At 41.6% G+C, this 17625-nt stretch overlaps 1 protein-coding gene across 2 annotated transcripts in view; it reads left to right on the top strand.

The window, feature by feature from the left end:
* Positions 1 to 1444: 1444 nt before the first annotated feature.
* The window catches only part of LOC138666083 (putative DBH-like monooxygenase protein 2), a 43011-nt gene continuing 26830 nt past the window's right edge, over positions 1445 to 17625 (top strand). The window contains exons 1-3 of one of the 2 annotated variants that reach the window (XM_069754211.1): positions 1445 to 1794; positions 8472 to 8618; positions 11850 to 12005. In XM_069754211.1, the coding sequence (XP_069610312.1) occupies positions 1495 to 1794; positions 8472 to 8618; positions 11850 to 12005 (603 nt within the window). In that variant the 5' untranslated portion in view covers positions 1445 to 1494. The remainder of the gene's footprint in view (positions 1795 to 8471; positions 8619 to 11849; positions 12006 to 17625) is intronic. The other variant, XM_069754210.1, reaches the window with a different exon arrangement.

A 17625-nucleotide genomic window follows, 5' to 3' on the forward strand; every position in this document is an offset into this window, starting at 1 on the left:
TGAAGAGACCTGAGTAGTCTCGAAAGCTTTGCCTGATGAAGAGACCTGAGTAGTCTCGAAAGCTTTGCCTGATGAAGATACTTGAGTAGTTTCGAATACTTTGCCTGATGAAGAGACCTGAGTAGTCTCAAAAGCTTTGCCTGATGAAGAGACCTGAGTAGTCACGAAAGCTTTGCCTGATGAAGAGACCTGAGTAGTCTCGAAAGCTTGCAATTTGTTACCATCTTTTCAGTTAGCAATTAAAAGGTATCAACCACTGAGGACTCTCAATTCTAAATATTTTTCTAAAGAAAATTCGATCACTTATTATATAAAGATGTCTTCTGTATTAGATAAGATAACAAAGAGCTGTGTCTCCTACAATGTTGCAGTTCTGCTAATAAAACTATTGCCCTTTAAGGGGTATGTCTAGAATTCCATATGACCTTCTTCCCCAACATAAGAATTCCCTCCATGTTTTTTTTTTTTATCTTACTGAAATGATATATTAGCAGATTTTTTTTTCTTTTTGGATGAATTTCCCTTTCATATTTTCTTAGGAACTATGACTTTAAAGGGATTTTTCGCTTTAAAATAACTGGTGCTGAAACAATTGCATAGTTGTAAAGCAATAAACCCAGAGAATACTTACTCTTCCTGGGTCCAGGGCTGGTTTTCTTCCTCTGTTCCGGTCTCTGTCTATTGGTGCTGGCTGTAACACCACGACTACAGTGCACATCCAACCACAGGGCTCAACGGCTCGTGCCATTTACATCCACAGAGGTGCAGAGCTCAGTGATTGACTGCAACAGTGATCGTGAAGTACAGGTTTTGGACTTGGGGAGGGTGAGTGCTACCTCTGTTTTGTTGTTTTACAATTATGCAATCATTTTGTTAACAGTTTTTAGGGGGTTTTTTGGAAGCCGAAAATCCCTTTAAGCTTCCCACAACTTTTTTGCTATTTCAGTATTCCTAGATAGTTTCTTCCTTGGAAAAGTAGTTGGAAGGACGAACAATTAATTTTTGACTATTTTGAGATAAAAGAAAAAAAATTTTTTAGAGGTCAAAAGTTTGTATGAGCAAAAACATTGCGCCGTGTAATGAGGAACACGGACAGGTAAAATTTAACTTCCGATATTCCAGGTTCTAGTTTCCAAACTTTACTATAAAGTCACAAAGTTGCAAAAAGTTAAAGAACAAAGCAATAGAACCACGACCAAATATTAATGGCGTCATAGTCCTTGTTACGACCTCCTTACTTGGTGAAACATGTCTTAGTCATCTGAGAAGACAATGTGATTCTTATGTAATTCTTGGCAATTCTTGGTAATACAATATTCCGACACCTTAAGTCTTGATAAGATAACAGTGAGATTCAATAACAAACACAGGAAAGAGGAATGAAACATATATCTCTGGATGAATCCTATAAAACGTCACTGACCTTTATTAAAGAATTGACCCCTGGAGGTCTCGTCACGATGCCCTGCGTCAACTCAACCAGATCTTCTCACCATGGAGAGTAGGAAAGGTTATATATGGAGGAACGCTTGTCTGCTCCTGGCCGGGGTTCTTCATGTCCTAGGCTCGCGAGGACCTCTTGATTTGGAAATTGCAAGAAAGTTAACACATCCAGACCGGGAAGACATTGTGCTTATGGAATGGGGATACGACAGAGAAGTCCAAGAGATTGCTATAGAGATACAGACACCGCTGGCCTCCTCCTTAGCTCTGGGTTTTGGCCATAGCAAATCCATCAATAAGACCGACTTTGTGGTGGCAGGATGGAACGAACACAATGAAACATATTTTTATGTAAGTTAAAACTTCAAGATAATATATTAGTAATAGAGATTGAAGACAACGTTTTACGATAGGATAGTTTTATCTCAAGCTACACAGGATAGTTTTGTAAAAAGTAGATGGATAAAAACAGTAAACATCCTGTGCTGCCATATAGCTATACTCTTGTACATAGGGGCAGTATTATAATAGTTATATTCTTGTACATAGGGGGCAGTATTATAGTAGTTATATTCTTGTACATAGGAGCAGTATTACAGTAGTTATATTCTTGTACATAGGGGGCAGTATTATAGAAGTTATATTCTTGTACATAGGGGCAGTATTATAGTAGTTATATTCCTTTACATAGGGGCAGTATTATAGTGGTTATATTCCTGTACACAGGGGCAGTATTATAGTGGTTATATTCTTGTACATAGGGGCAGTATTATAGTAGTTATATTCCTTTACATAGGGGCAGTATTATAGTAGTTATATTCTTGCACACAGGGGCAGTATTATAGTAGTTATATTCTTGTACATGGGGCAGTGTTATAGTAGTTGTATTCTTGTACATAGCGGACAGTATTATAGTAGTTATATTCTTGTACATAGGGGCAGTATTATAGTAGTTATATTCTTGTATATAGGGGCAGTATTATAGCAGTCATATTCTTGTACATAGGGGGCAGTATTATAATAGTTATATTCTTGTACATAGGAGCAGTATTATAGTAGTTATATTCTTGTACATAGGGGCAGTATTATAGTAGATATATTCTTGTACATAGGGGCAGTATTATAGTAGTTATATTCTTGTACATGGGGCAGTATTATAGTAGATATATTCTGGTACATAGGGGCAGTATTATAGTAGTTATATTCTTGTACATAGAAACAGTATTATAGTAGTTATATTCTTGTACATAGGAGCAGTATTATAGTAGTTATATTCTTGTACATAGGAGCAGTATTATAGTAGATATATTCTTGTACATAGGAGCAGTATTATAGTAGTTATATTCTTGTACATAGGGGCAGTATTATAGTAGATATATTCTTGTACATAGGGGCAGTATTATAGTAGTTATATTCCTTTACATAGGGGCAGTATTATAGTGGTTATATTCCTGTACATAGGGGCAGTATTATAGTGGTTATATTCTTGTACATAGCGGCAGTATTATAGCAGTTATATTCCTTTACATAGGGGCAGTATTATAGTGGTTATATTCTTGTACATAGGGGCAGTATTATAGTAGTTATATTCTTGTACATAGAGGCAGTATTATACTAGTTATATTCTTGTATATAGGAGCAGTATTATAGCAGTTATATTCTTGTACATAGAAACAGTATTATAGTAGTTATATTCTTGCACATAGGAGCAGTATTATAGTAGTTATATTCTTGTATGTAGGAGCAGTATTATAGTAGTTCTATTCTTGTACATAGGGGCAGTATTATAGTAGTTCTATTCTTGTACATAGGAGCAGTATTATAGTAGTTATATTCTTGCACACAGGGGCAGTATTATAGTAGTTATATTCTTGTACATGGGGCAGTGTTATAGTAGTTATATTCTTGTACATAGCGGACAGTATTATAGTAGTTATATTCTTGTACATATGGGCAGTATTATAGTAGTTATATTCTTGTATATAGGGGCAGTATTATAGCAGTCATATTCTTATACATAGGGGGCAGTATTATAATAGTTATATTCTTGTACATAGGAGCAGTATTATAGTAGTTATATTCTTGTACATAGGGGCAGTATTATAGTAGATATATTCTTGTACATAGGGGCAGTATTATAGTAGTTATATTCTTGTACATGGGGCAGTATTATAGTAGATATATTCTGGTACATAGGGGCAGTATTATAGTAGTTATATTCTTGTACATAGAAACAGTATTATAGTAGTTATATTCTTGTACATAGGAGCAGTATTATAGTAGTTATATTCTTGTACATAGGGGCAGTATTATAGTAGATATATTCTTGTACATAGGGGCAGTATTATAGTAGTTATATTCTTGTACATAGGGGCAGTATTATAGTAGTTATATTCTTGTACATAGGAGCAGTATTATAGTAGCTATATTCTTGTACATAGGGGCAGTATTATAGCAGTTATATTCTTGTACATAGGAGCAGTATTATAGTAGTTATATTCTTGTACATAGGAGCAGTATTATAGTAGTTATATTCTTGTACATAGGAGCAGTATTATAGTAGTTATATTCTTGTACATAGGGGCAGTATTATAGTAGTTATATTCTTGTACATAGGAGCAGTATTATAGTAGTTATATTCTTGTACATAGGGGCAGTATCATAGTAGTTATATTCTTGTACATAGGAGCAGTATTATAGTAGTTATATTCTTGTACATAGGAGCAGTATTATAGTAGTTATATTCTTGTACATAGGGGCAGTGTTACAGTAATTATAAGTCCAGATTTCATGTTGTAATGGAGAATGTTCTATGCATTGCAGTCATCAAATTTATCATCTACTCTTATTTAACATAATATTTGTATGTAACTCAACATTGATGTGGGAATGTAATTAATATTATTCATAATCTTCATGACAAAAAATTATCTGAAAGAAAGTACAGGGAAATAAGTTGTTATCCGAATTTCTCGGTAACGCAGCCTTTGGCTTTTGACCTGTAATCTCCGGCGATTATGTCTCAGTAGAAAAAAGACTTTTTTGTTAAATTTGCTAAACATTGAGTGCAATGGAAATTAGCTAAATAAATAAATCTGTACCATGAGATTCCTCTTTACTTATGGGGAGGATGTCGTTTAAGTAATTAATGTTAACCAATAATAGTTTTTAGTTTACCTTCTTCCCAACATATGACATATACGATATGTCATGTCCACTTCTTTGATGTTTGCTCAGGAGCTGGGGCCTGCATATTTCTCGGCAGATGATGGCTGTGTAATTTAGCCATCATCTGCCTCTAACAGCCGTGGATGGAGCGCTTCTCATGGATTTTAATCTGTTAAACCATCTTGGGAACCGCACTGCTGCAACTGCCTAAAGTCTCCCCCGCTACACATTTTCAGGTTCATGTCTCCTGTCATGCTTGCGCCCAGACTGGTTAGCTCGAGCGTGGATTGGGCCCCACTGTGCCACAAACCAGACTTACCCCCCGGAGGGGTAGGACTGAGCAGCTGCCTTGGTGTTCGCTGGAGCCTCTAGTGGTGAGGTCAGGCTTGTGCGGCAGGTAGCTGGCAGGTACCACTCCAGGGTGTCTGGCAGTAGCAGCTGACCCTCAAATGGACAGGACACTGTAAATACAGGTGCAGGTAAGTACTGTACATACTGTCTGGCTCAGGTGATACGTTGACAGGCAGGTACTGGCAGCCACGGCGGGAATGTAGGCAGACGCTGGCGGACACGGGTGATGTACAGGCAGACACATCTGGCATACAGGCAGGTCAGCGCAGGCGCGCGCGGCTGAGTCTCTGGCAGGCGGGTACGCGCTGACACACTAGCGGAGGTAGGAGCCACTTCAGACTGGAGGGACAGGAACAGTTTCAGGAAGAACTGGGACACAGACGGGTACGACTGTAAGGCCACGTCCCCACCTTCAGTATTTGGTCAGTATTTTACCTCAGTATTTATAAGCTAAAACCAGGAGTGGGTGATAAATACAGAATTGGTGATGTGTTTCTATTATACTTTTCCTCTGATTGTTCTACTACTGGTTTTGACTTACAAATACTGAGGTAAAATACTGACCAAATACCGCAGGTAGAAACGTGGCCTAATACAGGGACTGGTAGGATCCAGTTCAGACTGGACAGACATAACAGTGTCAGGAAGGACTGGGACACAGGCAGATACCACTCGAACATGAACAGGAACAGACAGGACCCAGTTCAGACTGGACATGTCTAGAGTCGCAGGTGTGGACCGGTGGAGAGCTGCAGGTGCGGACATGTGCAGAGCCGCAAGTGCAGAGCCGCAGATGCGGACAGGTGCAGAGCCTTAGACACGGACAGGTGCAGAGCTGCAGACGCCGTCAAACGAGAAGCAGCAGATGTGGTCAAGCGGGAAGCCGCAGGTGTGGTCAAGTAGGAGGCTGCAGATGTGGTCAAGTAGGAGGCTGCAGATGTGGTCAAGTAGGAGGCTGCAGATGTGGTCAAGTAGGAGGCTGCAGATGTGGTCAAGTAGGAGGCTGCAGATGTGGTCAAGTAGGAGGCTGCAGATGTGGTCAAGTAGGAGGCTGCAGATGTGGTCAAGTAGGAGGCTGCAGATGTGGTCAAGTAGGAGGCCGCAGATGTCAACTAGGAGGCTGCAGATGTGGTCAAGTAGGAGGCCGCAGATGTGGTCAAGTAGGAGGCTGCAGATGTGGTCAAGTAGGAGGCCGCAGATGTCAACTAGGAGGCTGCAGATGTGGTCAAGTAGGAGGCCGCAGATGTGGTCAAGCAGGAGGCTGCAGATGTGGTCAAGTAGGAGGCTGCAGATGTGGTCAAGTAGGAGGCCGCATATGTGGTCAAGTAGGAGGCCGCAGATGTGGTCAAGTAGAAGGCTGCAGATGTGGTCAAGTAGGAGGCCGCAGATGTGGTCAAGTAGGAGGCCACAGATGTGGTCAAGTAGGAGGCCGCAGATGTGGTCAAGTAGGAGGCCGCAGATGTGGTCAAGTAGGAGGCCGCAGATGTGGTCAAGTAGGAGGCTGCAGATGTGGTCAAGTAGGAGGCCGCAGATGTGGTCAAGTAGGAGGCTGCAAATGCGGTCAAGTAGGAGGCTGCAGATGTGGTCAAGTAGGAGGCTGCAGATGTGGTCAAGTAGGAGGCTGCAGATGTGGTCAAGTAGGAGGCCGCAGATGTGGTCAAGTAGGAGGCTGCAAATGCGGTCAAGTAGGAGGCTGCAGATGTGGTCAAGTAGGAGGCTACAGATGTGGTCAAGTAGGAGGCTGCAGATGTGGTCAAGCAGGAGGCTGCAAATGCGGTCAAGTAGGAGGCTGCAGATGTGGTCAAGCATAGGACAATTACAAGGACACGTACACACAGGACAGACAGGATCAAGTTCACACTAGACCAATAAAAGGACAGGAAGAAGCAGGACAGACAGAACCAAATTAACACAATGAAGCAGTGCGTGTACACAAAGATCACTAACGTTGCACAGAGACAACAGAATAGAGAGAGGTACTTGTTCAGATACTGCAGTTTTTTTTTTAGATAAGTATCAGTACAGAGACTGCAGGTATTTTGAGAGCGAGACAGGTGCAGACACAGCAGGTTTAAGGAATAGGAACCTGGGACAGACACAGCAGGTTAGGAAAAGAGCCAGATTTGGATATGAACAGGTTCAGGGAGAGGTCCTAATTCAGACAAGGACAGACACAAGTACAGGATCAGAATTCGGGGCTGGGTACTCAGCCCCAAGGTGGCAGAAAGAGGAAAGGTCAGATACAGGTGCAGACTCAGGGTTCAGGCCTGGGTATATAGCCCTCAGGGTGGCAGAAAAAGGAACAGGCAAGATCAGAAACAGGACAGGACCTGGCAACTCAGTAGTTGCACACAGACTGAAAAAGAATGTTGTTCAGGCACCTTCCAATGGGTGGAGGTGCCTTAAGTACCCAGTGATTCTCAGAGTAATAAGCTGGGGACCCATTAGGAATGAACGCACTGTCTCTTTAAGAATCAGAAGTATGCCCACAGCAAGCAGAGGACATGGAGCTCACTGTAGGGTCTGGAGTGGTGAGTAAGTCGGTATCTCTGCATGGTGGGGGATGGGAAGCCATACAGTGATGCCGGCAGGGATGTTACATCTCCTAAGAGGACTAAAAAATGCAGTAAAAATAAAATGAAAGTTTTAAAAAATAGGTGAGAAAAAAAATGTATAAAAATTAAAATCAAACCATTTTCTCCCACTAAAAATAAAGAAATGAAAAATAGACATATAACCATGTACACAGAGATCAGATTTATCAAATTATAAAATTAATTAACCCAATCTGTAAACCCTGTAATTAGAAAAAATCTAAACACCAAAGTTTCAATTTTTCAGCCGATGTAGCCCCGCAAAAAATGCAGTAAGAGGCAATCAAAATATCCTATCTTTCTCACTAAAAACGTCAGCTTAGTGCACAAACTAAAAGTCCTGATACAGCCTGATTAAAAAAAAAAATATTCTGGGTCTCAGAAAATGGTGACAAATTCCTCAAAAATTTTATTTTTACTCATTTCTGATTTTTTTCATTACTATTTGAATGAAAACCATACAGGTTTGGTATCTCCGTAATCCTGATGACCTGGAGTCATATCACCGGGTCATTCTTACCATATAATGAATTTAGTAAATACCTCCACCCCAAAAATTGCAGAGTTGAGCTTTTTTTTTCACATTTTTTGCACATTTGGAACTTGTATTTCCCGTTTTCAAGTACATTACAAAATGGATATTTTGGATGAGGTCATTGAAAGGTACTTAGCCTTCACTAGCCTTCATATGGCTATATTGATGGAAAAATAAATAAGTTATGGCCCTTGGAAGAAGAGAAGGAAAAAAAAGAAAGAGCAAAAATTGAAAATCGCCACGTCAGGAAGGGGTTAGAGGTGATGAAGTCTGTTTCCTACAACATAAGCGTATTTCTTTGGACGACTACTGACAACCATTCTTCAGTTTATGCCCTTAAAACACTTTTTATTATTACAACCATATTCAACCCTATGCAGGATGCTCATACAGAAGACGAGTGGCCCCCGGTGAAGGACAAGTCACAGGACTACGTACTGCTCAACCTGAGCCGCAATGACACTCACACCATCATGAGAGTGTGGCGGAAATGGTTCACGTGTGACCGTCATGATCAGGAGATTGAGGTGAGTGTAAATTTACCATGGAATGAAACAGAGCACCATAAGTATTATTTATTTATTATATAACCACGGATTGCAGTACTTTACCATTACAGTAAAATGAAAATATAATAGAACGTTCTTTATTCATATACAACAATCAACTCAATAAGTGCAGTCACTGTGTGCATACATTACATTACTGATCCTGAGTTACATCCTGTATTATACTCCAGAGCTGCACTCACTATTCTGCTGGTGCAGTCACTGTGTACATACATTACATTACTGATCCTGAGTTACCTCCTGTATTATACTCCAGAGCTGCACTCACTATTCTGCTGGTGCAGTCACTGTGTACATACATTACATTACTGATCCTGAGTTACATCCTGTATTATACCCCAGAGCTGCACTCACTATTCTGCTGAGCAGTCACTGTGTACATACATTACATTACTGACCCTGAGTTACATCCTGTATTATACTCCAGAGCTGCACTCACTATTCTGCTGGTGCAGTCACTGTGTACATACATTACATTACTGATCCTGAGTTACCTCCTGTATTATACTCCAGAGCTGCACTCACTATTCTGCTGGTGCAGTCACTGTGTACATACATTACATTACTGATCCTGAGTTACATCCTGTATTATACTTCAGAGCTGCACTCACTATTCTGCTGGTGCAGTCACTGTGTACATACATTACATTACTGATCCTGAGTTACATCCTGTATTATACTCCAGAGCTGCAGTCACTATTCTGCTGGTGCAGTCACTGTGTACATACATTACTGATCCTGAGTTTCATCCTGTATTATACTCCAGAGCTGCACTCACTATTCTGCTGGTGCAGTCACTGTGTACATACATTACTGATCCTGAGTTTCATCCTGTATTATACTCCAGAGCTGCACTCACTATTCTGCTGGTGCAGTCACTGTGTACATACATTACATTACTGACCCTGAGTTACATCCTGTATTATACTCCAGAGCTGCACTCACTATTCTGCTGGTGCAGTCACTGTGTACATACATTACTGATCCTGAGTTACATCCTGTATTATACCTCAGAGCTGCACTCACTATTCTGCTGGTGCAGTCACTGTGTACATACATTACATTACTGATCCTGAGTTACATCCTGTATTATACCCCAGAGCTGCACTCACTATTCTGCTGGTGCAGTCACTGTGTACATACATTACATTACTGATCCTGAGTTACATCCTGTATTATACCCCAGAGCTGCACTCACTATTCTGCTGGTGCAGTCACTGTGTACATACATTACATTACTGATCCTAAGTTACATCCTGTATTATACTCCAGAGCTGCACTCACTATTCTGCTGGTGCAGTCACTGTGTACATACATTACTGATCCTGAGTTTCATCCTGTATTATACTCCAGAGCTGCACTCACTATTCTGCTGGTGCAGTCACTGTGTACATACATTACATTACTGACCCTGAGTTACATCCTGTATTATACTCCAGAGCTGCACTCACTATTCTGCTGGTGCAGTCACTGTGTACATACATTACTGATCCTGAGTTACATCCTGTATTATACCTCAGAGCTGCACTCACTATTCTGCTGGTGCAGTCACTGTGTACATACATTACATTACTGATCCTGAGTTACATCCTGTATTATACTCCAGAGCTGCACTCACTATTCTGCCAGTGCAGTCACTGTGTACACACATTACATTACTGATCCTGAGTTACATCCTGTATTATACTCCAGAGCGGCACTCACTATTCTGCTGGTGCAGTCACTGTGTACATACATTACATTACTGATCCTGAGTTACATCCTGTATTATACCCCAGAGCTGCACTCACTATTCTGCTGGTGCAGTCACTGTGTACATACATTACATTACTGATCCTGAGTTACATCCTGTATTATACCCCAGAGCTGCACTCACTATTCTGCTGGTGCAGTCACTGTGTACATACATTACATTACTGATCCTGAGTTACATCCTGTATTATACCCCAGAGCTGCACTCACTATTCTGCTGAGCAGTCACTGTGTACATACATTACATTACTGACCCTGAGTTACATCCTGTATTATACTCCAGAGCTGCACTCACTATTCTGCTGGTGCAGTCACTGTGTACATACATTACATTACTGATCCTGAGTTACATCCTGTATTATACTCCAGAGCTGCACTCACTATTCTGCTGGTGCAGTCACTGTGTACATACATTACATTACTGATCCTGAGTTACATCCTGTATTATACTCCAGAGCTGCACTCACTATTCTGCTGGTGCAGTCACTTTGTACATACATTACATTACTGATCCTGAGTTACATCCTGTATTATACTCCAGAGCTGCACTCACTATTCTGCTGGTGCAGTCACTGTGTACATACATTACATTACTGATCCTGAGTTACATCCTGTATTATACCCCAGAGCTGCACTCACTATTCTGCTGGTGCAGTCACAGTGTACATACATTACATTACTGATGCTGTATTGATCATGAATTACATCTTATATTATAATCTATTACTGTATTTTATTGAAATCATTTTGCTCCTGTATGAACTCTAGTGAAAGTTATAAAAACTTTATAGCTAAAATTGAAGTAATGGATTTCAGTTTCTGAAGCTTCCTAGAAGAATCTGATTTATTTGTACAGCCTTAAAAGGCTCTTCCAAGAATGTGATGAAATGGCACTAGTGATATAATTAATATGCAGCCTTTCTTAGTCAGGTATCAGCACTGACCACAGACTGAAGGCATACAACTCCCGAGACCTCTGTCTCAACTGATAGAAAAGCTGATCACACAGATCTCAGTTGGCCAGAAGCAGGGCTGTTATATGTGAAGAAATATATCTGCTCCTCACCAAGCACAATGGGGTTATCTCCATTTTTAGCCTCCTCAATGTTTTTTTACATTCCCATTCCATACAGTCAACCTCCATGAGCTGCTATAGAGATGTCAGAGTGATTCAGGAGAATGAAGCTGGAGATAACTCCCGTGGACCCAGTGAAGGGAAGATATATTTCTTCACATATCACAGCCCTGCTACCGGCCGACTGTCCCTTCTGTCAGTTGAGACACAGGTCTCTGGAGATGTTAGTCTCAGTTGGTCCTTAAACGTGACTAAGACAGGCTGCAGTTTGTGTTAGATCTTAGGCGTCATTTTATCACAGTCTCGGAAGAACCCCTTTATTGTTGTCTTTTTAATTTACAATCTGTTTGTATCCTATCTAGAATGACACTGTGAGAGTGACGGTTGTCATTGGGGACGGAGAACAATTGGAGCTAACAGATCACAACACATTCCAAAAATCTATATTTTTTTTGGAGGTCCTGTGCCACCCGAAGTATCCTGAAGTAATGATACCCTACGACTTCATAATTAAAGATGTAAGGACCAGATATATAAATTGTCAATTATTCAGCGGTTTTCTTTACAAGGAACCGAGGAGGTCATAGCTGCGAGGCAACATGGCCAAACACTGGGTTAAAAAAAAAACCTCTGAAAATTAAGTATATGTGAAAAGGTAGACATGATGCGTTGAGGGATACCAGAAACTAACACTTTACACCACCACCAAATCATCCCAGCTCTTCTTAATGGGAATGTGTCAGCAGAAAATGATCTATTGTTTAACGTGACGATGACCATATATAAGAACGTTATGTCATGTGATAGCAGTGGGTGTATGAAGTGGGCTCAGAAAAAAAAACATAAAAAAAAGAAATAAATGAATAAACATGTTTGGTGTCACCGTGACCTTAAAAGTCCGATCCATCAAGATATTAATTTTTTTTTTAACCCTTTGTAAAAAGCCAAAAAGAAAAAAAAAAAGAATTGTTACTATACTACCCATAAAAGTAGATTAAATTGTATAGCAATAAAAAAGTACAGTGACAGAAAAGTAAAACAGTTCTCATGAGATGGCGATACAAAATATTTTTTTTCTACAAAGTAATGAATTTTTTTTTTACTAAAATCTAATAACAACTCATAAAGCTGTGGGGATGTTGTATTTTTTCAGCAATTTGCTACACTTTATTTTTTTTTCGCCATTTTTCAGTACATTTTATGGTAAAGTGAATGTCGTCTACAAAAATGCAACTTATCCCACAAAAAGTAATCCCTCTCCTTCACATGTTGAAGGACAACTTAAAAAAAAGAGTTATGACCCTTAGAAAAAGCTGAAGAAAAAACAGGAAAACTAAAATACGTAAAATTTCATTTAAAAAAAAAAAAGTTATGACCCTTAGAAAAAGCTGAAGAAAAAAATAGGAAAACTAAAATACGTAAAATTTCAGTTTTTTTTTTTTTTTTAATTTTTATTTTAACAATATCTTTTTTCATATTGAGATCTATATTAAAAGTTAAAATTGTAGCCTTGCAATTTTCACAAGGCCACTGTATCTTTTCTAGACGCATGCTCCCTGTCTTTCCATGAAGGGTTTTCAGCAGTCTCATTATGAGCAGAGGTTGGGATGAAATTAGAGACGAGCAAATTTATTCGACTGGAATTGCATTCTACTCAAATATTACAAAGATCCACTTTCACCAAAATGAGGATTTTTTTAAAAAAAAATTTGCTTTCGATTGGCCACTGGCCTCCTTTTTTGCTAAAATGTAAAGGGTCATTAAATGCAGTAAAAACACAACGTGTGAACATAGGCTTCTACTCACCTTACCGCTCTCCTCAACATCACTTGTCCGGTCCTGATCGCATCTTCTTATCCCTTCCGTGAGAACATGTACCGGCAAGGTCACGGCACACTTTGTGACACCATGACGTCGTGACCGAATATGACCTTGTGCACAATTGTCCCCAGGACTTATCAGAGCTGGAGATCAATGTTCCCGGCAGTGATACGAAGATGCGATGAGGAGTGTTATGATAGGCAATTCAGTATCACAATGGACATAGCGATCAGAGCACATACAGTGATCTGACAATAACCCAAAATAATAGAACGAGCTCTGAGACGTGGGAACTCTGTAGACCGCAATCCCTGATCCTAACAATCCACACTAGAGGCAGCCGTGGATTGCGCCTAACGCTACCTATGCAACTCGACACAGCCTGAGAAACTAACTAGCCTGAAGATAGAAAAATAAGCCTACCTTGCCTCAGAGAAATACCCCAAAGGAAAAGGCAGCCCCCCACATATAATGACTGTGAGTTAAGATGAAAAGACAAATGTAGAGATGAAATAGATTCAGCAAAGTGAGGCCCGACTTTCTTAACAGAGTGAAGATAGGAAAGATAACTTTGCGGTCCACACAAAACCCTAAAGAAAACCACGCAAAGGGGGCAAAAAGACCCTCCGTACCGAACTAACGGCACGGAGGTACACCCTTTGCGTCCCAGAGCTTCCGGCAAAACAAATAGACAAGCTGGACAGAAAAAATAGCAAACAAATAGCAAAGGAGAACTTAGCTATGCAGAGCAGCAGGCCACAGGAATGATCCAGGGAAAAACAAGTCCAACACTGGAACATTGACAGGAAGCATGGAAAAAAGCATTAGGTGGAGTTAAGTAGAGAAGCACCTAACGACCTCACCAAATCACCTGAGGGAGGAAACTCAGAAGCTGCAGTACCACTTTCCTCCACAAACGGAAGCTCCCAGAGAGAATCAGCCGAAGTACCACTTGTGACCACAGGAGTGAACTCTGCCACAGAATTCACAACAGTACCCCCCCCTTGAGGAGGGGTCACCGAACCCTCACCAGAGCCCCCAGGCCGACCAGGATGAGCCACATGAAAGGCACGAACAAGATCGGGAGCATGGACATCAGAGGCAAAAACCCAGGAATTATCTTCCTGAGCATAACCCTTCCATTTAACCAGATACTGGAGTTTCCGTCTTGAAACACGAGAATCCAAAATCTTCTCCACAATATACTCCAATTCCCCCTCCACCAAAACCGGGGCAGGAGGTTCAACAGATGGAACCATAGGTGCCACGTATCTCCGCAACAATGACCTATGGAATACGTTATGTATGGAAAAAGAATCTGGGAGGGTCAGACGAAAATACACAGAATTAAGAACCTCAGAAATCCTATACGGACCAATAAAACGAGGTTTAAACTTAGGAGAGGAAACCTTCATAGGAATATGACGAGAAGATAACCAAACCAGATCCCCAACACGAAGTCGGGGACCCACACGGCGTCTGCGATTAGCGAAACGTTGAGCCTTCTCCTGGGACAAGGTCAAATTGTCCACTACCTGAGTCCAAATCTGCTGCAACCTGTCCACCACAGTATCCACACCAGGACAGTCCGAAGACTCAACCTGTCCTGAAGAGAAACGAGGATGGAACCCAGAATTGCAGAAAAACGGCGAAACCAAGGTAGCCGAGCTGGCCCGATTATTAAGGGCGAACTCAGCCAAAGGCAAAAAGGACACCCAGTCATCCTGATCAGCAGAAACAAAGCATCTCAGATATGTTTCCAAGGTCTGATTGGTTCGTTCGGTCTGGCCATTAGTCTGAGGATGGAAAGCTGAGGAAAAAGACAAGTCAATGCCCATCCTACCACAAAAGGCTCGCCAAAACCTCAAAACAAACTGGGAACCTCTGTCAGAAACAATATTCTCTGGAATGCCATGCAAACGAACCACATGCTGGAAGAACAAAGGCACCAAATCAGAGGAGGAAGGCAATTTAGACAAGGGTACCAGATGGACCATCTTAGAAAAGCGATCACAGACCACCCAAATGACTGACATCTTTTGAGAAACGGGAAGGTCAGAAATAAAATCCATAGAGATATGTGTCCAAGGCCTCTTCGGGACCGGCAAGGGCAAAAGCAACCCACTGGCACGAGAACAGCAGGGCTTAGCCCGAGCACAAATCCCACAGGACTGCACAAAAGTACGCACATCCCGCGACAGAAACGGCCACCAAAAGGATCTAGCCACTAACTCTCTGGTACCAAAGATTCCAGGATGACCAGCCAACACCGAACAATGAACCTCAGAGATAACTTTATTCTTCCACCTATCAGGGACAAACAGTTTCTCCACTGGGCAACGATCAGGTTTATTAGCCTGAAATTTTTGCAGCACCCGCCGCAAATCAGGGGAGATGGCAGACACAATTACTCCTTCCTTGAGGATACCCGCCGGCTCAGATAAACCCGGAGAGTCGGGCACAAAACTCCTAGACAGAGCATCCGCCTTCACATTTTTAGAGCCCGGAAGGTACGAAATCACAAAGTCAAAACGGGCAAAAAACAATGACCAACGAGCTTGTCTAGGATTCAAGCGCTTGGCAGACTCGAGATAAGTCAAGTTCTTATGATCAGTCAATACCACCACGCGATGATTAGCTCCTTCAAGCCAATGACGCCACTCCTCGAATGCCCACTTCATGGCCAGCAACTCTCGGTAGCCCACATCATAATTTCGCTCAGCAGGCGAAAACTTCCTGGAAAAGAAAGCGCATGGTTTCATCACTGAGCAACCAGAACCTCTCTGTGACAAAACAGCCCCTGCTCCAATCTCAGAAGCATCAACCTCGACCTGGAACGGAAGAGAAACATCTGGTTGACACAACACAGCGGCAGAAGAAAAACGACGCTTCAACTCTTGAAAAGCTTCCACAGCAGCAGAAGACCAATTGACCAAATCAGCACCCTTCTTGGTCAAATCGGTCAATGGTTTGGCAACACTAGAAAAATTGCAGATAAAGCGACGATAAAAATTAGCAAAGCCCAGGAACTTTTGCAGACTTTTCAGAGATGTCGGCTGAGTCCAATCATGGATGGCTTGGACCTTAACCGGATCCATCTCGATAGTAGAAGGGGAAAAGATGAACCCTAAAAATGAAACCTTCTGCACACCAAAGAGACACTTTGATCCCTTCACAAACAAAGAATTAGCACGCAGGACCTGAAAAACCGTTCTGACCTGCTTCACATGAGACTCCCAATCATCCGAGAAGATCAAAATGTCATCCAAGTACACAATCAGGAATTTATCCAGGTACTCACGGAAGATGTCATGCATAAAGGACTGAAACACTGATGGAGCATTGGCAAGTCCGAACGGCATCACTAGATACTCAAAATGACCCTCGGGCGTATTAAATGCAGTTTTCCATTCATCGACTTGCCTGATTCTCACCAGATTATACGCACCACGAAGATCTATCTTAGTGAACCAACTAGCCCCCTTAATCCGAGCAAACAAATCAGATAACAATGGCAAGGGGTACTGAAATTTAACAGTGATCTTATTAAGAAGGCGGTAATCTATACACGGTCTCAGCGAACCATCCTTCTTGGCTACAAAAAAGAACCCTGCTCCTAATGGCGACGATGACAGGCGAATATGCCCCTTCTCCAGGGATTCCTTCACATAACTGCGCATAGCGGTGTGCTCAGGCACGGATAAATTAAACAGTCGACCTTTTGGGAATTTACTACCAGGAATCAAATTGATAGCACAATCACAATCCCTATGCGGAGGTAGGGCATCGGACTTGGGCTCATCAAATACATCCCGGTAATCAGACAAGAACTCTGGAACCTCAGAAGGGGTGGATGACGAAATTGACAGAAATGGAACATCACCATGTACCCCCTGACAACCCCAGCTGGACACCAACATGGAATTCCAATCCAATACTGGATTATGGGCTTGTAGCCATGGCAACCCCAACACGACCACATCATGCAGATTATGCAACACCAGAAAGCGAATAACCTCCTGATGTGCAGGAGCCATGCACATGGTCAGCTGGGTCCAGTATTGAGGCTTATTCTTGGCCAAAGGCGTAGCATCAATTCCTCTCAATGGAATAGGACACTGCAAGGGCTCCAAGAGAAACCCACAACGTTTAGCATAATCCAAGTCCATCAAATTCAGGGCAGCGCCTGAATCCACAAACGCCATGACAGAATACGACGACAAGGAGCATATCAAGGTAACGGACAGAAGAAATTTTGACTGTACAGTATCAATGGCGGCAGACCTAGCGAACCGCTTAGTGCGCTTAGGACAATCA

Source organism: Ranitomeya imitator, chromosome 2, assembly GCF_032444005.1.
Source record: "Ranitomeya imitator isolate aRanImi1 chromosome 2, aRanImi1.pri, whole genome shotgun sequence".
Classification (NCBI taxonomy): domain Eukaryota; kingdom Metazoa; phylum Chordata; class Amphibia; order Anura; family Dendrobatidae; genus Ranitomeya; species Ranitomeya imitator.